A 23,006-nucleotide genomic window follows, 5' to 3' on the forward strand; every position below is an offset into this window, starting at 1 on the left:
ATTTTAAATAAATACAACTAAAACTTCCCACGCTCATATCTGTGTGCTTCGTATAAGGGCAAATAGATGGAACAACTGACCATAAATCTGTACTAATGGCAGCATCCAACACAAAGAGATGATGTAGTAGTTCTGTCTCTACAAACCAGACTGACAGGATTGTGGGCGTCGTGAAAACTCACAGCTTATGTGTGAGGATGCGATGACATTTTTCAGAGCTCTTTCCTAGTTTAAATAATAAGACACACAACTCAGTTAGAAGAAGCTGTGATTAGCTGAAAGATTTATTTATTTTTTTTATGCGTTCGAAGTCTCGCAGACTGAATGACCTGCACTTGACACTTGAGTACTGCTGAAGAAATGAGAATATTAAATGAGTGTCGCGGCTAATCTGTGGGCGTGAGTGTTCGGCTCCGAGGCCGACCTGGAAATCCACTCCCCGTATTTGAAGTTAAATATCCGAAAGAAGATGAGAAGAAAGGAATTAAGATAGTACACTAAGCGCTGTTTTCTGTAATCCAGCTGCTTTGTTTGTCTCATCCTCAGTTATCTCACACACACACACACACACACACACACACTGAGCAGCCAATGCCAATGAAAGATTCATGGAGCAGCGATGATGAAGGCGTCTCCTCTTCTGCTCCACTTACCGCGGTGGACGAATTCTGCCCCACAACCCACGTTCACACGCCCACGCACACACATGCAGACGCGCACACCAGCCGACGGACTCCTCAGAGGGAAGAGAGCAGTGATGCACACAGCTGTGGGGTACTTACTCACCCCTAACCTTCTGATACGCGCAAATCCTGAGGCGGCTCGTCTGTTAAGAGACTGATGGTGCAGACTGATTTCTAGGCTGTCTGGCGGACCTGACGTGTGAAAAAAAAAAATAAATAATAAAAAATATATATGTATATATATATATATATAAATTATTTTACCTCGTGGGCCTGAGAATATTCATAAAATAACAGATGAAAAAACACTAAAGGCGAGATATTTTCAGGTCTACAGCTTTTTACGATCAATGCGTGTCATGATTGGGCTTCAGCAGGTGGCTGGAGGAGAGAAATAGTGTCAGGATTTGCAGAATTAATCAGTTTTAGTATAAAGTGTCTATTTTTTAATGTTCGAAGGAAAAGTCCAAAGCATAAAACATATATGTATATATATATATATATATATATATATATATATATATAAAAGGCCTATATTGAGATGGCTATTTCATGATGAAACCGTTTAGAATATAAGTAGTAAATTCATTCATTCATTATACGCATAAAAAAGTTCCTGAGCACCCTGGACTCTGTTTGTTTTTTTCTTCTCTTAAGTCTGTTTTTAGGGTTTTATTTTCAGTAACTACAGCCATTTATATAGATACTAGGGACACGTTTGAGGTACTTCACTATATACTTCCTTGCCAAAACATTAGGTACACTGATGAAAGCCAGTGCATTCTAGTATTGCTGAAATGTTCTCAGAAAGATGATAATTCATCTGTCAACACAATGGAAACATGTCGGTACAACACACTACAATACAATAGCACTACAAACCACAGCCTTCAAAATGAAAACACAGTTAAATCAACAGCTGTCTCACTTCCCTCATGAAGCTAAGATTTAGTGCTGGACTTTTCTATGAGTATGCATTTAAAGTTTGACTAGTGTACCTAATGAACTGACAAATGAGTGCAGATTTAATGCTACTTGTAGTTTTTACTCCACTTATCTATTTACAGGATTAAGACTAAATAACTAGCTTGTTCCAGGCATACATGACTAATGCTACTATAAGTAATAAATAGGATATCTGAATAGTGCCATTTTCCTTGTCATTCAAACACCTGTTTAGATTGACCCAAAGTAAATTGAATGCTGTTCGTGAACATTTTGGAGCTTATGCATAGTCTTGGTCTCAAGACTCTGACGTTTCTATTACTAAAGTCAGAATCACTCCAAGTGGTTTTGTTCTCGAGTAATCAAAGGTGGCACACAGTTAAAAAATAAGAAGTTGCTGGGTTCGCCTGATTTTTTTTTTTGTTCTGAAATAATGTGTTGGCTGTGCTGGTTCAATCCTGTAATGACTTTTATCACTGAAATCAGAAGGAAATGACATATTGCATGCAGCATTTACTCAAACACAGCTTGAGAACAGAGCTCTGATCGGTTCAAAGAGCTGCTGCTGTCCCATGTATGATGCAGTAGAACGTTCAAGGTTAAAAATTTATATATTTTTTTTTCCTTCTTTTTTTTTTTTGGAGCAAATTCTTTTGTATTTCTGTATAGTCTGCTAGACTTGCGTATCTTGGAATGTTTATCCAATGGTGTGAGTTCTTGTATTTAAAGAGTACCTTGAACTTGCACTGCAATACATTAATGCACGGGCGTCCTTCAGCTCTCTGCGATAGGCCGCCATCATACCTGAAACTTTCAAAACTCTGATTTCAAGGCTGCTGTCAATTTAATATTTCAATAAAAAGAACTTATATATACGTAGTGGAGGACAGAGAAATTGAAAGATGAGCAGATTCCGAGAAGTGAGGATGGGGGAAAGAAATATCTAGAGTATATGTTCAACTACTGGAGGAGAAGCGAGTATGATATACAGTAAAGGTTCATGGTTGCACTTGAAACAGGGACGTCTGTATAAAAACAAAACAAAACAAAAAAAAAACTTTAACAAGCTTCAGTTGCACAATCGAAATCAATTGTACGGAACGTACAGCGTTAGTATCGAGATACAGACAACCAGCCAGAAAGCAAACACGTCGCTGTATAGAGTGCTGCTCTGTTTGGCAACTACCTATAAAAGTATTCCAAGAGTGTCATAAATACTTCATGAGGTTGTGTGAGGAGCACGCAAATTCTTTGCCTAAGCAAAAAAAAAGAAAAAGAAGAAGAAGAAGCATAGGAGAAAAAGTGCCTGCAGTCAAATAGTAATTATGTGAGCAAATATTAGCAGAACAATATACACAAGTTTAAATGTATATATGAAAGGGATATCAGATGGATGAACGTGTAACCACTGATTTTATGCTAAACCCTGATAACCAGGTTCACTCAGAAACCTGCAATTATTCAAACTCATTTTTCTTTTTCTTATCGCAGTGGAAGAAAAAGTTGTGAGAGTTAAAACTGACCTTCTCTTGTGAAAATATCTACAATGAGTTTCATCAAAGTGGCTCAGATGTGGGTGGCAAAGCGCGTCGTGTTTACCCTCTTAGTTTAGCATGATGGCGTATTTAAGTATGAACACAAAGTAAAGCTGAGACTGAATTGGTTTGCATGTATTCAGCCAGAAACCAAGGTATTGGCCACCTTAAACTTTTGATCCAAAGATGGCGCTGGATGAAAAAACTGACTGCAAAAGTTATTACAATGAACTTCTGTTTCATAACGGTCCATCCTGCAACGGTCAAAATGCTCAACCGGAACCGAGGGTGTTTGTGGTGGATGAAGATGTAGATTTTAAAAGTTCATCTGTTGTGACTAATAATCCTCCACGAATATATGAAGAATTATGAGAAAATATGCAATAACGTATAATAAGTACATGGCTGCATGATATAAATATAGAACTTTTACCTGTCTCTGAATAATTATCTGTAATGCCATGAGTTATTTGACTTAAAGGTCACCTTAACATCCCCCGACACTGTGTTCCAGTGACATACCCGTGTGATCCAGCACTTTCTTTGACAGCGCTACATTGTAGCTGAAACTTTCAACAACAGTGGACAGAGAACAAGAAGTATGACATGAAGCAAAGTTCCCTGTTTACATATTAACATCTGCAGAAAAATGTTAACAGGCAGGAAAACGGACGAAAAGGAGAAAAGATTAGCAGCGTCTACCGGATTCATCCTCTTGTTACTCCAAATCCGTCTAAAGGTTAATGGGATATTTGACCAAAGCTGTTGTTGTTACGAGAAGCGGCTAACGGCACATGCGGTTACAACTCCATTGACTCTGACTCCCATTTCGTTTAGCCCGTTGTGGGATTCTAGTCTGATTTGGTGGCGAATATACATATTTGGGAGCTGACTTGTTAAATTATCTGCTAATGTCAATTAATTAAATGCAATTAAATTAATTAGTGACTCTGTGCCTTTCCCCTCTGTACCAGGTGAACATCTGAGGACGTGTCCTCAGGGTCCCACTTGCTGTACCAGCACCATGGAAGAGAAACTGGCCGGGTTGAGCTCCCAAGAGACAGAGGGACTGATCAGAGAGGCCGGCAGGTCGCTGCAGGCTGCCTTCAACGCTCTCCACAGGAGCTTCGACAGTGAGTTGCGTGTGTGTGTGTGTGTGTGTGTGTGTGTGTGTGTGTGTGTGTTTGCGTGTGCGTGCACGCGAGACGCTCATTACTGGTTGAGCTCAATAGCAAAGCTTCAGAAGTGAGCTCAGAGGAGTGTGACATTTGTACGTTGTGTATTTGCGAGGTTTGTGTTTGGTACAAGCTCTGGCTGCGCTCAGCGCTCAATACCACAGCATCAATAGAGGTGGGGAGTGTGTGTGTGTGTGTGCGTGTGCGTGTGCGTGTGCGTGTGCGTGTGCGTGTGCGTGTCCTGTGTCAGGGGGACCCCTGACTGGGTGCTATAATGAGAGTGGAGTCAGCCAGACACAATGAAATGTGATAAGCCGATCCCCTGATCTCGAGGGGAGGGGGGAGACGCACACATGCACGCTTGCGTACATTCACACACACACACACACACACACACACACACACACACACACACACACACACACACACACACACACACACATAAACAGAGGGGTGTCCCCCGGGGCAGCGGCTGGTTCGGCTAATGAGCAGTTGACCCACTGAGGAGCCGAGTCTGCAGATCACTGCACATCAGAGAAAGAGCGAGGGATGGAGGGAGGAAGACAGCAGACTAGTGCCACCGCTAACAACAAGGGACACACACAGAAAGCTAGAAATGCGTCATTAATACTGAGAAGGGACAATGAGCCGAGAGAAAGGGAGAAAGAGAGAAGACAAACGGCGAGCAGAAGGCGGACTCGTCAGAGGAAGAGGAGGACAGTATTATTAGTGAGAAGGCAGCAGGCCACCTCAGAAGCTCTAATGTGGCCGTCCATCTGGTTGTGGTTAGAACAGGCTGGCACTGGTCCACAGCCTTTGAAGCATGAGGGAAAAACCCAGTCCAGAATTTAGTGGAGAGCTCACTGTCTCCCTGCTCTCCCTGTTTGACCTCTCTCACTCTCTATACATCTGGATGAAAGGGAAACCTGTTAAATAATAAAAAATAATTACATGTTTGTATTCAGGAAACAAGAATTTGTCAAGAGCGCCATGTAAGCATGCACCGACCAGGCATAACATTATGACCGCCCTCCTAATATCGTGTAGGTCTCCATTGTGCCCCCGAAACAGTCGTGACTCATCTGAGAATGGACATGGGTCTTCTGAGGGTGTCCTGTGGTGTTTGGGAATAGGATGTTATTAGTGGGGGCCTTTGGGTCCTGTTGGTTGAGGGGAGGGGTTCTCTGTGAATCAGGCTTGTTCCAGGCTTGATCAGTTTGGGATCTTGAGCTATTTTTCATGTTTTTTTGAGTTGTTCCTAAACAGTTTTGTATGTGGCAGGGTCCTGCTGGGAATGGGGGTGGAGGTGCCTGGTCTGGTCTAGGTGGCTGGTACATGTCTAAGTAACATCCACATGAATGCAAGGTCCAAATGTTTCCCAGGAGAACATTGTATTGTCACAAAATGTTTCAATGTTATTCACTTCTCCCGTCAGTGGTTTTAATGTTGTGGCAGTTCGATGCATGTGTTAATCATTCATCCTTATTTTTTATAAAATCAAATGTCAACTCTTGTCTTCCTCATTGTCCTCCAGCGTACTTCACTGAGCTGCACAGCCACTCCGAGCGCTCCCTGCAGGAGGCGCTGTCACCCCTCGGCCCCCTGTACTCCCAGAACACCCGTCTGTACGCGGACCTCTACGCCGACCTGCGTCAGTATTACCGAGGCTCCGCTGTCAACCTGGACGAGAACCTGTCTGAATTCTGGTCCCGCCTGCTGGAGCGGACGTTTAAAGCCTCTTCACCCACAGACGTGAGTACGGGCGAATTTAAAAAAAAAAAAAAAAAACACAAAAAAAACGCGGAGGTGAAAAAATTGCGAGAGGCAGAATGATGAAATTTGAAAAACAAAGAAGGGAACAGGGTGAGGAGTGGAGAGGAGCGGCACAGCTGTACAAATAATGATCAAATTATACTGAGTCATACTAAAACTTGGACCGAATAAAAGAACTTGATATTTGGCGAACTCATTTTTCAGGCCCTGCACCTGTTGTGTTGTTGTGTGTGTGACAAGCTAATAAAATGTATGATTATACAACGTGTTTTATTACTTTTTTATGTAGTCTGATTTGCGTTGGCGCGGCGCGAAGTAAAAGTACTCGCTGTGTGTTTAATGTCCTACTCAAAAGCATCTTTCTGCTCCATCTCTGCCTCACAGGTGACCCTATCAGACGATTACCTTGAATGCGTTGCCAAGCAACTGGAGACGCTGCGGCTATTCGGAGATGTCCCTCGGGACATGAAGGCGAAGGTGATCCGGGCTTTTGTCACAGCCAGGTCGTTTGTCCAGGGGCTGTTAGTGAGCACAGATGTGGTCAGGAAGGTCTCGCAGGTGAGTGGTGGGCGCCCTTCTATTCCTCATATTTTGGTGAACTGTGGTGGTCCGCCTCCTTTCCTGTGGACGAGCAGTAAGTGATCATGTCTCAAAGTCAAATAATGTCATCTGAAGCTGATGAAAACATGACTCAGTGCGTGTTTGCGTGTGTGTCTAACGCCTGCTGGGATGAGTCCCAGGAAAGCAGATACGATGGCTGCGCGGCCGTCACACCCTAACCGTCAGAGAAAATGTCTCCACCCTACAAATGAGAAACACAAAGATCATCAGAAATGAAGTGTCAGACTCTGCCATCAGAACAAAGCGCTCATTTGGAAGGGATGACAGCGCCGCTGTCAGATTATGGGTGTGATGATGTTTTTCAGCTCTCGGCGCGTTTTTTTCCCAAACTCTCAGACGAAGAGCGTCTGATGTGACCGGGTGTTTGTGTCTGTGTTCGGAAATATATATTTTTTAAGGTTTGACGTCACACACATGGTCACAACGAGACTTTTTTTTTACTCCAATGTTTTTGCTTTTTTTCATTCACGCCCTGCAGGATCGCTACATTTGCATTAGATCAGTGCGTGTAGCTTCATTTCTGGTTCCTTAAAATCCTAAAATATGACCTGAGCACATTCTTTAAAGGTGCTTTTTTGTAATCCATCAGTGTACAGTACATCCAGTCTGTGTAGGCTGTTAAAATCACTGCGGTATCACAATACGATAAAGTAGCACCGAATCAAATGAATGCATACCTGACAGGAATAGATTACAAAACAACTGAACCACGTCTGTTGACCGAGGCTCATGCGGAAATTAAATCAACTTTGTAAATACAGTATGTACACATGCAGTGCGCCGATGGGGTAGCGGGCAGCCATGCAAGGGAGCACAGAAATCAGTGTGTGTGACGAGCATAAAGCTGAAGAGCATGCGTTTAAAAATGTGTCAGCAAAGATGTTGATTTCAGTTTTGGAGACGGCTCTGGTTTCGAGCTCCTTTCAATCTGTCGGGAGCACCGTTAAAATGGCTCCAGTGTTGAATTGGACACCTCTCATGACTTGCATTCACCATCAGATGCTGACAATGAAATCGAAACCGTGTACAGTGTAAAGACTGACAAGGAAGGGATATCGGTGTCTTCGTGTTCAGGCGTCGTCCACTATTATGTTGCAATACTGCCCTCTACTGTCATTCTCTGTCTGGAAGAGACGAGCTGCAGTCAGTTTACAGATACTCATGGGAGCTATAACGATGACAGTCCTGTCCACGCTCACCAGGTTTCCCTGGGTCCAGAGTGCACGAAGGCTCTGATGAAGCTGGTTTACTGCCCCCACTGTCGCGGCATGGCCTCCGTCAAACCCTGCTCCAACTATTGCTCTAACGTCATGAAGGGATGCCTGGCCAACCAAGCAGACCTGGACTCTGAGTGGCAGAACCTCATAGGTAAGACACGTCTGCAAAATCATCTACAGAAGTTAAAATGATATAAAAATATATAAAAATAATAAATATATTTATGTCCTGATTCCTCTGTTCAGACAACATGATCCAGGTGGCGTCCAGCTTCAGCACAGAGCCCAGTCTGGACGTAGTCCTCTCCTCCATCCCTGCTCAAATCTACGAGGCCGTGCGCTACCTGCAGGACAACATAGACACGTTCACAACTAAGGCACGCCACCGCTCTCTTTGTCTCATCACTCATTCTGACAGCATTAAAACACAGGGCTTGCTGTCCTGCATCCTCCAAAAAAATCTCTTCGGAGTCAATGTGGCCAAATATGATTACCTAGAATTCACGTAAAACTTGCACCCCAGCCAGCCTATTTATCATATTCATGATAGGGTGCTGTAATTTGCAACATATACTGTACTATATACTAATAGTCACCGCTGAAGAAAATATCAGTGCATGAAAGTGGCTGGTGGACGCTTAGAGCCCTAACGGCCTCAGAGTTTGAAGCGCTTGTCTGTGGCGACATCTAGTGGCCTTATCAGTTCTCACAAATAGAAGTAAACCAGCCCGTTCTTCGCAGCTTCATTTTTGTTTAAGTGTGTTTGTGTTTCTTTATGCGTCTGTGTGTGTAGGTGTACCAGACATGTGGCAATCCGGGTGAGCCAGGAACAGGAAGCCCCACAACTCATGAGCAGAAGAGGAAGAGCAGCTCCCTGACTGCATCCGAGTACAAAGCCTCTCCCACCGCTGGACTCAGACTGGAAATGCAGGTGTGCATTTGTTTCTGTCTCTACCTGACCGTCGTCACGCACATGGTTCACTGGATTCTGCTAGATTTTTTAAATTTTTTTTATTTCAGATTAAAATAGTTAAAAATCCTGATTATTTTTGCATGTGCAGATAAAAAAACATTTTTTTGTAAACTCCATGTATATGCTGCATATTAGGATGTTGTTAAAGATTCTTTATCCAAACTAAATGATGTGGAACGTGAATATACATATGGTAACGTCTCTCTTGGTCCTCAGGTGTCAGATCTCTCCAGTAAGCTGAGGGAGATGCGTCAGTACTGGGTCCAGCTCCCTGTGGCACTTTGCAGCAAACTGGCGGCAGGAGGCAACGGTCAGGATAAATGCTGGAACGGCATCGACAAAGCCAGGTGAGAGAATGAAAACTGTGACAGGAACACTTTGCAAAGAGTCTAACCTGTTCTGTTTAGATTCAGCTGCAGTGTATTTGCTAAACACTCTGCTTAAAGGCTTCTATACAGTATTCATCATCCATTTAATTTGATTTACAATCCATAAACCCGCTATTCGGGTTTCTGTAAAGACCAAAAGGAAGGACATGCAACACTCCCAACCACTCTTCCACCTTCCATTCATAAAATCAACAGTGGAGTGCTGAATAAAACCCTCTCAAGGTCTGCAACGTATTCAGAGCTCGTTTTATTCATGCAGAAACACGATTCACTCCAAGGCGAAACCTTGTGTTATTTATCACTTAGAAGCCGAAAGAAGCGTCTCAAGTGCAGAGAACACAGCAGCGCGGTGGAGAACCAACTAGCATCTCAGAAAGTTGCTACGTTACAGAGCTCTTCTGTTCTCCCCTTCCTGAAACCCATTTGTAGCACTTGAGTCTGAACAGGAGACGCAACGAGCGATTTCTTTTCAGACAGACTGAGAGAACTACACAGAATGGAAATTTATTCCAAGGTTTTTGAATCACAGTTTTTTTTATTTTCGCGAATATCAATTTGAAAATGGTGTTGAAATTCACATCGTGCACCGCAAGCGTTCATGGCCGCACACGCCTCTTTTAATCCGTGTGTGAATGGATTACAGAACAATCTGATCGCTTGTTGTTGTTGTTGTTGTTATTGTGTGTGCGTGTGTGTGTGTGTACTTTACTCAGCCATGTTACACAAACACATACACACCTGCCTTTGTCTTCAAAGGGGTTGGATTACAGCCAACTGATGAGATTTATCCTGAGCAGAGCTCTCAGGTGTGACAGTCAAAGAGCATGAAATATAAATGTGCCTTTGTGTGTGTGTGTGTGTGTGTGTGTGTGTGTGTGTGTATAATGTGCAAGAGACCATGAAATATAGATGAATCGCTGACTCCGTGTGACAGATAAAGGAAATGTGAAATTTGTGAGTGTGTGTCTGCATGACAGAGCGAATTATTACTGTTGTAAAGAGTACGAAGCTCTGCAGCGACACCTAGTAGATGAAATGATCAAAATTAATTCTTGAAAGGAAGATGAACCCAAATATGGGCTAATTAGGGTCAGTTTAAGCCTGCCTAGTGATTCATTATCATCATACACCTGCTCTCATTTAAAAATATGACGTGAAGATATGATTTCATGTTAACGTCAAAAACTGCTCTGATTCCCAAATTCTTCCAATTTGATCTAATCTGAAGGTTTAGTTGGAACGTAGTCATTTAGCCAAGCCTAAAGGAAATATATCTGTTTAAATACCTGTGTCAGTGGCCGGCAAATAATGTCCCGTGATTTAAATTTTTAGCACTATGACATAAGTTGACTGAAAAAAGCAAAAGAAAACTGCTCACAGATCTACTGTTGACAGAAATGTGAATGTAAACCTTTATAAATCCTGATGAACAGCACCTTCGCTCGTCTTTAAAATCCATCTGTGTGAGTTGTTTTCTGACAGATAAGTATTAATATTCAGTATAATATTAACACCTTTTTTGTGTTTTATTCTCAAATGATTTTTTAAAAATAAACGAAGCAAAAAATGAGAACAGCTGAAAACCTACATGCATGCTTGTCCGCCTCCGCCCTTAACCCTTTATAGGCCACTCATTGAAATAGTTGGAAAATCTAAATTTCCAACCCTACCCTTTTTTTAATTGTCATGGAGAAAATCAAGATCAATTAAGTTACCGTATATGGTTCCTTGCTCCTAAGTGATAAACAAATGTAAACATGTATTTAGAGCATTAGAACATAAGTGCTGATTCAGACACCTGTCAACATAATAACAACATCATTTAAGTTGAGAATGTCTCCTTGATCTTCTCTGATTGGCCGGGTGAAGACCATGTGCTCGTCAACCTCACTGAGAGGCACGGGGACACAATTTAAAATGTGTGTACCCCATAAAGGGTTAATGAACAACAACTATTTTATTAAATGGCTGATAATTGAAAGTAGTGGCATTTATGTGGTTTAGTTAGAATACTTTAGTCAAATAATGGAAGTGTGACTCTGCCCTTCGAAGAGTCTACGTGAAAGCACAAGGGAGAGAGAGCAGAGAACAGACTGAAATGACACTGAGAAGACAGGTGGTATAGAAGGAGGTGGGCTTCACAGCGACTTGGTGAGGAACAGCAAAGAGAAATGGACTAAAGCAACTTTAAATAGACGCCTTGAATGAGATTTGCCGAAAATGCTTGAGCTGAGCTGTTCGCTGAGAGGTCAGTTGATATGTGCTGTCTCATAGATTAGCTGTCCGCTGATGAGCTGAGCTCGACTGAGTGGATTGCCTGAACTATACAATCAGTTTCTTGTGGGCGAAGTGTTGAGTAGTGGCTAGAGAAGCAGCTCTGGGGCCGTAAGGTCATCAGTTTGCTTCTCTCCACATCCATCCCTGCCCAAAATGGGCCCCGGGCGCTGCAGTTCCAACTCAGTGTGTGATCAAATCATTGTACAGAGAATTATTATTTGATTAACACAGAGGTGCAGTTGTTAGTCTCAGGTTTGAGTCACTGAAGTCTGGTTATCAGCTGCTTCTGGAGCCACAAAACGTTCTGGAGTATGGAATAGTGTTGTCTTGTAGGACCTGAAGTTTTAAAAATTTAAAAATGAATAAAATCTTCTTATTGTACATTTTTGTATCATAACACGCAAACACAGATGACAATCAAAGTGAGAGAAGCCAGCGGTTTGACAGCTAAAAAGAGTGTGTGGGCCAAGAAGACAACATTTCTGCTTTTGCTGCATCAATCGATCAGTTACAAATTTAGATCATGGAGTATTCTTTGAAGCTTGGAGACTAAGTAATGCGTTTCATCAATGAGGATCCTCACAAGCTCAGAAGTACAAGCACTCATTTATGCATTTGGGAAACTCTGAAAGCTCAGATAGATCCGACTTGGTACTTAATAACACGCTGGTTCTCAACCTTATTGGGGTCCTGGACCCTCTGCCCCCGCCCCCCCGTCCTCCGGGTAGGTCGAAAATTAGCTTAGCTTAATTTCAAGCGCTAACCTGAACATGTACGTTAATGAGTTTCCCATAACATCTCCCTGCAGATGCTTCACAATGAGAGCATTATTAAGAAATGAATGGTGCAAGCCCACTGAAACAGTAGGGGCCTCAGAATTTGAAATTGGTGCAGATTGTGTTAAGTTTCTATTAACTGTGTCACGCAGTAACTTCGAACAATGCAACACAGGAGCGAGAGTTCTTAATAAAGTATGGTAAATTACATTTGTGAAACAGATGTAATTAGAGACAAAAAACTACCCTCTGTAGTTTAGGTAGATAAAGGTTTCCACAGACCACTAGTTGAGAATCATAAAAATGCTTAACAAGATTTCAGTGTTTTAATCTTCATCCAGTAGAAGGAAGTCTGTAAATGTGCAGCTGGTGGGTTATGAACAGGTGTAAAATAGTGACTCTTCTCTCCTCCTCTCAGGTACCTTCCAGAAGTGATGGGCGACGGTTTGGCCAATCAGATCAACAACCCGGAGGTGGAGCTCGACATCACGAAGCCCGACATGATCATCCGGCAGCAGATCATGCAGCTCAAAATCATGAACAACAGGCTGAAAAACGCTCTGGAAGGCAACGACGTGGACTTCCAGGACGCGAGTGGGTTTTTGTTTCTAATGTTTCTGCCTTGCGAGACGTCTTGTCTTAAAGTTATCACGGCTACAAAACTCCTCGGTCTGCATTCTCACACATACGCAGTGTGTGAAGCCGCATGAAGCGATTAGATGGTCTAATTAGCTTAGTTCCACCAGACTTGATGACAACTGATATTTAAAGGTGAAAATAGACTCAAACATTAACTCCTGCCGTGATGCTTATTTAGAGCAAAAACTGAAAAACTGAAGAAAGAAAAAAAGTTAACCAGCTTCTTTTTGTGATTTTTCATCTTGCCCCCAGGTGAAGACATCAGCGGCTCAGGAAGCGGGATGTGCGTAGGTGGCCAGTGTCGTCGGAGCCGGCCGGGATTGTACGCCTACCCGCCGGATGACAACCGAGTCAGAGGCGCTGCCACGTCTCCCACCGGCCTCCCACTGCTGCTCCCTTTCACCGTCTTGCTGCTGCTGCTGCTGCTTCAGCGATGATGGACCGCCGCTGCCTCCAGTCAGACTCTGAGGTCCAGAGCAGGGCTGAACCATGGGAAAGGACAAGGGATCGGAGAAGATTGGAACTTAACTTTGCCAAAAAGGAAAAAAAAAAATATTAAAAAAGACATTTTGCGGGAGTGAATGAACATTTTCTTTGAGAGGGACGAACAAAAACTGACTATATTCGTTATTTCGCTTCGTTTTAATACGTTTTGTTTTATGATTTACTTGGTTGAGCTGGTTTCAATGGATTCTTGGGATGGGAATGGTTCAAAGAAGAAGAAGAAAGAAGGGGAGTGATGATGAAGACGATGACGTCCATTTAGCTCCAGTGTACCGTCAGCAGGCTGAAGATCTCGGTGGAAAGAAAAGAAAAAAATCTCGTGCCCCGAAAAACAAGGCTTTTTTTTTTTTATTTAAATGTTATTTTATAACTTGAGTCCTAACAAACGTTGCGTACAGTTTGCTGTAAATGTTTGTGTACATTAGTTTAAAGACTGGCACCATACAGAGCCATGAATGTACAGCATAATAATACTCTACTGGCAAATGAATCCCCCATTAATCTGTGATGTAGTCGTCCAGATGTTTTTAGGTGCGTGCGTGTGTGTGAGTGTGTGTGTCGGCATAAACAGAAAAGTAGGACTTGTTTCAGATGTTGCAGATAAATCATCGCGCTCCCGAAATGTACGAGGTGTCGTGATTGCAAGACTTTACCTCACTCTGATCCCAGAGGAGGTCACTTTTATAACAACTCGTCATCTTCGTAAAGAAGCAAAGCGGACTCTGTTCATCAGAGCCCTCACGAACAAGCACACCCGTTTCCTTAAGTTTGGTTTTCTGAGGACAGAAAAATTGCACATTAATCCGACACATCTGACTAAAAAAACAAAAATCATACTAATAATAATCCACAGAACATGAGAACGTAGGACTCCTTGATGAATGCACACAGTTGCTAATGCACAGCAGGTCAAACCAAAGCTTATTACACTGTACACTTTTTTTTCTGCTGACGTTGTCTAGAGTACACTTGGCAACCTTTTCACCCGGTTTGGTAATGTCAAAAAAAAGAAAAGATAAGAAAAAAAGCATCACTAAAGAAACAGAAGCATTTTTGTACATACAGGATATCTGCAGATGTTTACTCGGCATGCCCTTCCTTCAGTCTGCACCTCTATAACAGAACATATGGGACTCCTGGTACACACACACACACGGCAGATGTGTTACACAAACACACATTCACTCACACTGGGGCTGTGTATTAAGCTGGTTTTTATTCATCAGTGTATTTAATCACACATTTCATCCATTAAACTCTGTTTGATTGTAGCAGTGGATTTATTTATTTATTTTTTAACACGATTTAAAGCCGATGCTTGTTCAGCAGTTTAGCTCAATGTGATTAGTTTTGCCAAGAGTTACAAGAAGAGATTCATAACCCTCCCTAGTTCTTAGTTTTCACACTGTTTTTGAATTTAATGATTAAACAAGATAAAAAGGGAGATTTAGGTTTAGACTTAGACTTAGATAGACTCTAATTAATTGATCATAGTAGCTTAATTGCCTCAAAAAGATGAGCTGTTATACAGCTGGATAGCAAATACAATAAAAGAAGTTCTGCCTCTGCTAGAGAATGAGCTCCTCTAACTCTCTAATGTTGTTGGTGTAGTGGATAGGATGTACTGTCCATAATGGAGAGCAGTTTATCCAATGTCCTCAGGTCCCTCACTGAGGGACATGTCCAGCCTTTCGGATCAGTTTGTTGATCTTTTTTTGCCAGTATCACTCCCCCCAACAAACCACAGCAAAGAACAGGGCACTCGCTACAACAGACTGGTAGAAAGACTCTAGTATCTCACTGCATACATTAAAAGACCTGAGCTTCCTCAGAAAGTCTACTCAGGCCCTTCTTGTACACAGCATCCCTGTTGTCCCTCCAGTCCACCCTGCTGCTCATGTGGACTCCGAGGTACTTGTAGCGGTCCACTACTTCCACCTCCAGGCCCTGGATGGTGATGGGCTCAACTGGTGTCCTCTTCCTCCCGAAGCCAATGACCAGCTCTATCTATTGATACACCCTACCACTGCAGAGTCATCAGAGAACTTCTGCAGGTGGCAGGACCCAGAGCTGTATCGGAAATCAGAGGTGTGAAGAGTGAAAAGAAATGGAGATAGGACGGCCCCCTGTGGTGCCCCTACATTACTAACAACAGAATCTGACCGCACAAACTGGAGCCTGGCAGACAAGTAATCAGCAATCCAGGAGGCAGTGGAGGAGCTGACACCCATCCTGAGCAACTTCTCACTCATCGGAAAAGGCTGAATGGTGTTAAAAGCGCTGGTGAAATCGAAGAACATGATCCTCACAGAGCCCTTCCCACCACCCAGGTGAGAGTGAGCTCGCTGCAGCAGGTAGATAACAGCATCATCCACACCAACATGACACGACCTAAAGAGGGTCCAAGACAGGGGCCACCGGGGGTCTCAGCTGAGCCAGGACGTTTCTCTCCAGGACCTTCATGCTGTGTGATGTTAGTGCAACCGGTCTGAAGTCGTTGAGGCCAGATGCGATGGACTTTTTCGGCACTTGTACTATGCAGGATGTTTTCCATATCACTGGTATCCTTTCCAGCTTCAGACTCAGGTTAAACAGGAAGTGCAGGGTGCCAGTCAGCTTGCTAACTGTAGCTAGCAGAGATAGAAATTTTTCCAAAAATACCTGTTGATTGTTTTAATAACTGATTCCATCTCATTTAAAGGCCTTTTGTTGAACTCTTTGGATCTGATACAGTGTTTTACATCGACCAGGCATAACATTATGACCATCTTGTAACAATACAATGTTCTGCTGGGAAACGTTTGAAACCTGGCATTCATGTGGACGTTAGACATGTAACCCCCTGCCTAGACCAGACCAGAGCAGGCACCCCTGCCCCATGGCAATGACACTCCTCGGTGGCGGCAGTCATCTCCTGCAGGATGCAGCCCGACACAGACAGACACACAAAAAAAAATGTCTAGACTTTGCTGTCTGCACTTGGGCTATAAATAAACATTTACCTCTTTCTGTCAGGAAGGGGGCGGATGACAATGTTGCACCAGACAGGGAATTTGGAGTTAATGAATGATTTATCGCCCCTATGCTGATGTTCTTAAATCTGATACAACAGACACACACACACACACACACAGAGGAAAGGAAAGTTCACTACAGGTTTCTGTCTTCAAAAGGTGTAGGGGCGGTTCACATTTCACATGTCAGCATCAACGGGGAGACTGAGCCTGCCTGATGTAAACATCTGTCTGAACCGACTGTGAGTGATGTGGATGTAAGAAGCAGAATTTGGACAAGTGTGGCAGTCACACTGCTGACTTTCACTCCGCCACAACTAGATATGGAGAAGATTGATCGGAGCTCAGCGCTGCGTCTGAGCTGCCTGTGCGCCACGAGAGTCTGCCGTTTGAGTCGCTCTGGGCCGAGTTACCGCTTCACGCAAAAAAAGCTCCACAACTCTGGCTGTGCAATTTTAAAAGAGTGTAACCTTAACTCTGGAGACGGGCTATTGTTCTGCTCGTGTGGCACGCAGCAGCTCTGTAATCGATTTTTGGGTCTCCACCTGTGGCTGGAAGGACTTTTTAAATGCCTCCAACTGCTGACTTTAAGATAAGAAGCATCTCCCGCTATTTTTCTGCCTCTCGCTTACACTCACACACGCACGCAGCCCTTTACGGTACCGGCCCATGTGTGGAGGACTCGCTCGCCTCGGAATGAAAGTGATTATTGTCGTGGCCGCTGTGTCATAAAAGCTGTTGCCAGCTGAAATGTCACGTTGAGAGACTGCAAATGGACCGTCTGGGCTGAAAAATGCTGCAAAGCCACGGTGTAAGAGGCGCAGATATGAAGGAGACAAAAGACACAGAGGAAATTGATCCAAGGCCACCAGGGCTAAAAGGAAAAACACACGGTGAAGTTTTCAGCTTCCAAACCACAGCTATCATTAAAACTTTTAAATTGTTGCAGGGAAGCAAAAACTTTTTAGTTTTTCCCTGTTCATGCACTGCTCTGTTACAGTGTTGTTGAGTCACCAAAAAGGAAAATGAATACATTTAATTGTGTTCAGTGTCAAAAAGAATAATCCAAGCATACTATACAGTTGAAACTACTATGGTGTCATAAGACATCATCTCATCTAGCTGAGAAAACCAAGGTTGGTGTCGTTCATGGTGTGAAGAGTAACATAAAGCAAATGTCAGTAGAGGCCGTCTTGAAAGGAGATCTAACCACCCAGCGTGATAAAAAGAAAAAACCTGCACAGGTGAACCGCAGCTGTCCTCCCGCGTTAACACTCAAGACCATCGACTCTCTGCCTTCCTCCCTCCTACCGCTCCACAACTTGTTTTCATGAATCAACTTAACCCGAAGATCTCTGCAGAAAGAAGTGGGGGAAAAAAAACACTCCACTGACGCTTTTTTTGATTTTTCACCCGAGAGCTCAAAACATCAGCACGTGAAAGAGAACAAGCTGTCGGCATCTGAACACAAATCTCTAAGCCACTAGTAAAATTGAAAAAAAAAAAGTGGCAGAGACCCTAGAGAGAGTAACACGCTGTCTAAGGTTCTGAACTTTTTCTGTCTTGGATCTCATACATGGTGAATGACATTGACCGTCTCCTCTGGCCTCAGCCCAGAGTGCTCATAAATACGTATTATTCAGAGATGTGTTTGCAGAAAGGTGCCTAGCTCTTTGTGGTCACTGGAGCTGAAACTCCCAAAGTGTAAGGGCGACGGTTGGAGAGTAAAAACTTCTAAACATGGTCACTGCTTCAAAGTAGGAAAAAAAGGAAAGATATTCTACGCTTACTTGCCAAAACATTAGGTACACTAGTGAAAACAAATGTGCAGAAACTTATGACTCTTGTAATGTTCAGTTAAAGTTGAAACTATGACTATTAGGTTGTAAAAAATACAATAGAAACATGTGTCACTACAACACAACACAGTCCAATGGCACAACAAACCACAGCTGCAACGTTTTCTGGGATTTTGCCAGCCGTTAGTCGAAGAAACGTGATATTTATTTGCAGTCTCATCAGGTGTCAGATCGATAAACCGTAGGTAGGGGAGGAAGAAGAAATGTCAAACAAAACACAAAGAATAAATCTCTTCTTCTCAAGCATCACCCATTGTTAAAATTGTTTGTCTCCTTTGTCTCCTCCTCCCGTTTCTACTCATGAATCCACAAATCACTAGAGCTGCTGCTTGTCTTTTCTTTTTCTCACCTTTAAGCTCTTTCAGGCCACTCTTCCTCCTTATGTGACCACTTGCCTGTTGTTATTGCAGCGCCATGCTTAAAACCCCATGGGAAGGAAAACAACCGTCCCCACACCGCAAGGAGTCTTTCAACCTTAACCCTGAGACTCCTCTGGAGCTTCTCTCTAAAAAAAAAGTTGAGAGCTGCCGTGCCTCCTGGCGGCCACGTGGTGTCGCCGTCCCCTCGCACAGACTCGGCTCGAGGGCGGCGGGGGAGAGACCTGACCATTGGGCATTCGGCGTGGGTCAGGTGGAAAAGCACGGTTGATTGGTTTACGAGCCGCCGTCCTCTCTCCTGATTGGAGGGAAAGGTGTGAGAAGGAAGAGGGCTGTGAGCGAGGTGGGGAGGAGGATGAGGAGGAGGAGGGAGGGGGGGAGACGGAGCAGGGATCCAGCAGCAGCCTTGTCCCCCTTCCCCGTCAGTCCCCGCTGACTCCGCCGGCTTCGCACGCACTAACTGCGGACTGAGATGTGACTGCTCACCGGAGGAATACGGCGTCTTTCTGTTGGGATTTTCATTTTTTTTTTTTTTTTTTTTTTTTAAATTTCTTGTGGATAATGGGGGAGGACAGACGGAGAGTCGCTGCGGCCACAGCGCCGGCCACTTGGGCAGCCGTGCTTCTCAGTGTGATTACTTTGGTGTGCGCAGTGGAAGGTAAGAAGGGAAACATTTCTCAGCTGATGCGGGGCGAAGCCTGGAATTAATTAAGAGTGGTTAAAGCGAGATGCTTCGGAAGCTGCAAGTCAACTAATTTCCTTTAATGTAATTTAACTTTCACTTTCCAGAGAACTCAGTTTTATTACATGTGTGTTTTTTTTTTAATGTGGTGCTGCTTTAAGATTAAAGTTTTCTAGTTGTGCAGGCATGCAGGTGAGCTGGGTCTCTTTTCGCTCGTGGCATGTGGGATCACTTGCTTCCATTACGTTCAGTGTGCGTAACCTTTTTTTTTTTTTCCATACACATATTAAAAAATACATTGTGTGTGTGTATGTGCCAGTAACTCCTCTACTCTCTTCTAAATTGATGTTTATTCTACTTTTACTCGGCTGTTTCAGCACGCAGTCCTGAAACAGAGCTGCATCCACGCGGTGCATCGTGTCCTTTTAGATGTGAATATATCCGAGCCGTGTTTCCTACCAAACATTACCTCCTGAGTGCACTGTTGTGGCTCTATTATCCCGCAGGCCGCCGCTCACCTGGAGCAGCAAAGTGAATCATAATTACTGCTCGCAGGTGCTCAGCGGCTCCTCGTAGCTGCCGCCGCCGCCTCCACCCCACTGCTCGTCCCGCTGCTCCTCCCCAACATCACCTCTTGTTCCTCCCGCTGTTCTTCGCCCCCCCTAGAAGCGTCATCTCTCCCCTAAACCTAAACGCTCCTTTCCAGACATCACCTTCTGCCCCTTTTGTTGCACCTCTCCCAGCATGATTTCCTCCTACTCATCCCCGGGCGTCACACGCGTGAAGCCCCTGCAGCCCTCTGCCGCTGCTCTAGCTCCTTCCCAGGCTTCACGTGATTGTTGCTCCTTCTCTGCAAGCGCCTCCCGCTGCCACTGCTTCTCCCCAGGAATACTCCCGGCCCTCCTCTTCATCTACACCACCTTCTTCTTCTTCTCCTTCTCCTCAAGCGTGACCTCGGCTGCTCTCTCCCCCTCTGCGCCCCACTCGCATTCTGCCGTTCCTGCCTCTGCTTTACCTTCCAGCACCGTCTCCTCCTCCTTCTCCTCTCCAGCCTCACTTCCCTGTTCTCAAAGCGTGACCTCGCCTGCTCCTCGCTGCTTCTCCTCCAGCGATGTTTCCCCCCGCCTGTGCCATTTCCTTGCGAGCATTATAATTGCTGCTGCACACCTGCACATCTCCGAGCATTAACCTGCTCTCCTGCTTGCTGTTACTCCTCAGTCGTGATCTCCCGCTTCGATTCCCCTCGTGGCGCGTTCTCCTGCTACGGATCCTCTATCCACTGTTTCTGCTCCTTTTCCTCGCTTGCAACCTCCTGCTCCCTCTTTCGCTACGGCCTCATAGGTCCCTGCTTCTTCCTTTGATTTCCTTCAGCATCTTCCGTTCACCCCCTCCAAGCATCACCTCCTTCTGCTCCTCTCCAACATTGCCTCCCCTTTCTCACGGCTGCTGCCCTCCTCTGCTGCTGCTCGCTACTTCTCCTCAAGGGTTGCCTTTTGCTCTTCTTTCCTCTCGGTCATCACCTCACATTCCTCGTTTCTGCATCTCTTACCTGCCCCTCTTCCTTTCTCCCGATCCATCACCTCCTTCCATCTCTATGCCTCATCTGTGATGCTCCTTCCTAAGTGTTGCCCTTATCCCGCTCCCCTTTGAACGTCTCCAGGTTCCTTCCATTGCTCCTGCCTTCCCTCCAGCTCTTCTCCCCATGCATCACCTGCTGTTTCACCCTTTACTCTCGCCTCCCGCTGTTTCTCCTCATGCATCGCTCCTCACTCCACCTGCTGCTTTATTCCCCCCCCCCCCCCCCCCCCCCCCTCTACAACTCCTGCTACCCCTCCGGCATCCCAAACCGTTTTATCTTCCTAATCCTCCTCCTGCTCTTTCTGCCGCTGCTCTTCCTCTTCCTTCTATCCCCACTCTTTTCTGGCATTTTCTTTGCAACTTATTTGCATTCCCTCCACTTCTTCTACTGCTTCTCCTCTCTGCCTCTTCTCCCATGTCCTGTGCTGCTGCTGCTGCTGCTTCTTCTTCTCCTCCTCCTCCTGCTGCTGCTGTTGCAGTTGCTTATGGAAGCACCAGATTAGTCTACTGCTGTGTTTTAATGGTGCGCGTAATGACGGGCTCCGTACTGAGTCCCCCCTCCCCACCCCCCCATTACGAGACATGTAAGTGTGTTGAAAAGCCAGGTCTATTGTGATTAAACAGAATGCCGTTTGTCTCCGTGTGTGCGTTTGTGTGTCTGCGTGGGGGAGAGAAAGAAACAGAGGGGAGGGTTAGCTGCAGAGGAGAGGAGAGACAAATAGGTACAGTGTGGGTGGTGGGTTGTTTTGTGGTCACGGTGGCCTTTTCATGGTAAGTAGGTGCCTAATGAACTGATGTATAAGCTGATCTGAGTCTGTTGGTGTAAAATAGACCCACTGCTGACTCAGTCACTGTTATTATCTGTGCTCTGTGTATGCTTTGACACCGCTCCACTGTAAACTCTCCGACTTTCTCCACAGCCCGCCCGGCGCCTCCGCTGAACCGACACTGTTGGCAGATTTCTTTTGCGTTTGTCACAGATCATTAACAGCATACTGCAGCGGAGAAATAAAGATATGTTTTGATTAATACACGCAAATTGCCAAAAAAGAAATGGCCGTTTACCAGAATGCAGACAAGCTGCAAATATTTGCGTTTGAAAAATTAAAAACTACAGCGTGGCCTCAGGCGTTACCGGGGAACTCTTAAAGATCTCTGTCCCGGTTGATTTGGGCGACACCTGTAGTTACTGGCTGCAATAACGAAAGCTACAGGTGGCAGATGATGTATGAAGGAAATCATTCTGTGATCTGATCTGCAGACAGTGAGGCACAGCAAAAGCAGTTGCCCAGTTGTCTTAGAAGTTGGAGGTGTGCAGTCTGTCACCTGCAGCTCCTCATCTAACAGCTCACTGCGGTCGCCGCTTCGTTTTTTTCCATTAGTCCCTGCAACATTTCAGACTGATTTTTTACCCACACATTGCAGTGGGTATTTTTTATAATAAAACCTGTGTTTTGCCAATGAAACGCTTTTAACGCTAAGCTGCTCCAGTAGGAAATGTTCAGTTTGCGTTAGCAGAGATCTCTGGACACGTCAGCCATTTTATTATTATGATTGATTAGCATTCTGCATTCATAACCACAGATCTGCTTGTAGAGACAACATTAGTAGTAATTTAATGTTTTTTTTTTTCTGTGAATGTCTCCACGGATACAAAGTTAATGTTAATGCAAATGCATAATATATTACAGTGAATGAATCAATGTGTCATGGGTTCAGGCACCGTAGCGTTGTCCCATTTGGAAATAAATGGTTAGATAACAGACATTTATTTAAGTGAAAACCTCGAGATTACCATATTAATTTTTCTCAGCAAAGTATACATGAATATATGCAATCCAATTTTAATGCCAAACCAAAATATATGAAAGAAACATCCACGAAAAAAAAGATGTTAGAAGAAAATAGTTGAAAAGTGTCCATTTGAATTTCAAAGAGCCAATAGGCCTCTTTATATTTTATATTCTATGTATAATCATTCTTCTAAAA

At 44.2% G+C, this 23,006-nt stretch overlaps 2 protein-coding genes across 6 annotated transcripts in view; both read left to right on the forward strand.

Moving 5' to 3' along the window:
- LOC125009819 (glypican-1-like) overlaps positions 1-14,778 on the forward strand; it is a 39,956-nt gene extending 25,178 nt beyond the window's left edge. For both annotated transcript variants that reach the window (XM_047588034.1, XM_047588035.1), the window contains exons 2-10: positions 4,138-4,296; positions 5,873-6,090; positions 6,496-6,669; positions 7,935-8,100; positions 8,196-8,326; positions 8,743-8,880; positions 9,139-9,269; positions 12,783-12,958; positions 13,256-14,778. In XM_047588034.1, coding sequence (XP_047443990.1) covers positions 4,138-4,296; positions 5,873-6,090; positions 6,496-6,669; positions 7,935-8,100; positions 8,196-8,326; positions 8,743-8,880; positions 9,139-9,269; positions 12,783-12,958; positions 13,256-13,440 — 1,478 coding nt within the window. In that variant the 3' untranslated portion in view covers positions 13,441-14,778. The remainder of the gene's footprint in view (positions 1-4,137; positions 4,297-5,872; positions 6,091-6,495; positions 6,670-7,934; positions 8,101-8,195; positions 8,327-8,742; positions 8,881-9,138; positions 9,270-12,782; positions 12,959-13,255) is intronic.
- Positions 14,779-19,022: 4,244 nt separating this feature from the next.
- The window catches only part of LOC125009342 (ephrin type-B receptor 1-like), a 97,093-nt gene continuing 93,109 nt past the window's right edge, over positions 19,023-23,006 (forward strand). For 3 of the 4 annotated variants that reach the window (XM_047587235.1, XM_047587234.1, XM_047587236.1), the window contains exon 1: positions 19,023-19,415. In XM_047587235.1, the coding sequence (XP_047443191.1) occupies positions 19,319-19,415 (97 nt within the window). In that variant the 5' untranslated portion in view covers positions 19,023-19,318. The remainder of the gene's footprint in view (positions 19,416-23,006) is intronic. The other variant, XM_047587233.1, reaches the window with a different exon arrangement.

Source organism: Mugil cephalus, chromosome 6, assembly GCF_022458985.1.
Source record: "Mugil cephalus isolate CIBA_MC_2020 chromosome 6, CIBA_Mcephalus_1.1, whole genome shotgun sequence".
In the NCBI taxonomy this organism is placed as follows: domain Eukaryota; kingdom Metazoa; phylum Chordata; class Actinopteri; order Mugiliformes; family Mugilidae; genus Mugil; species Mugil cephalus.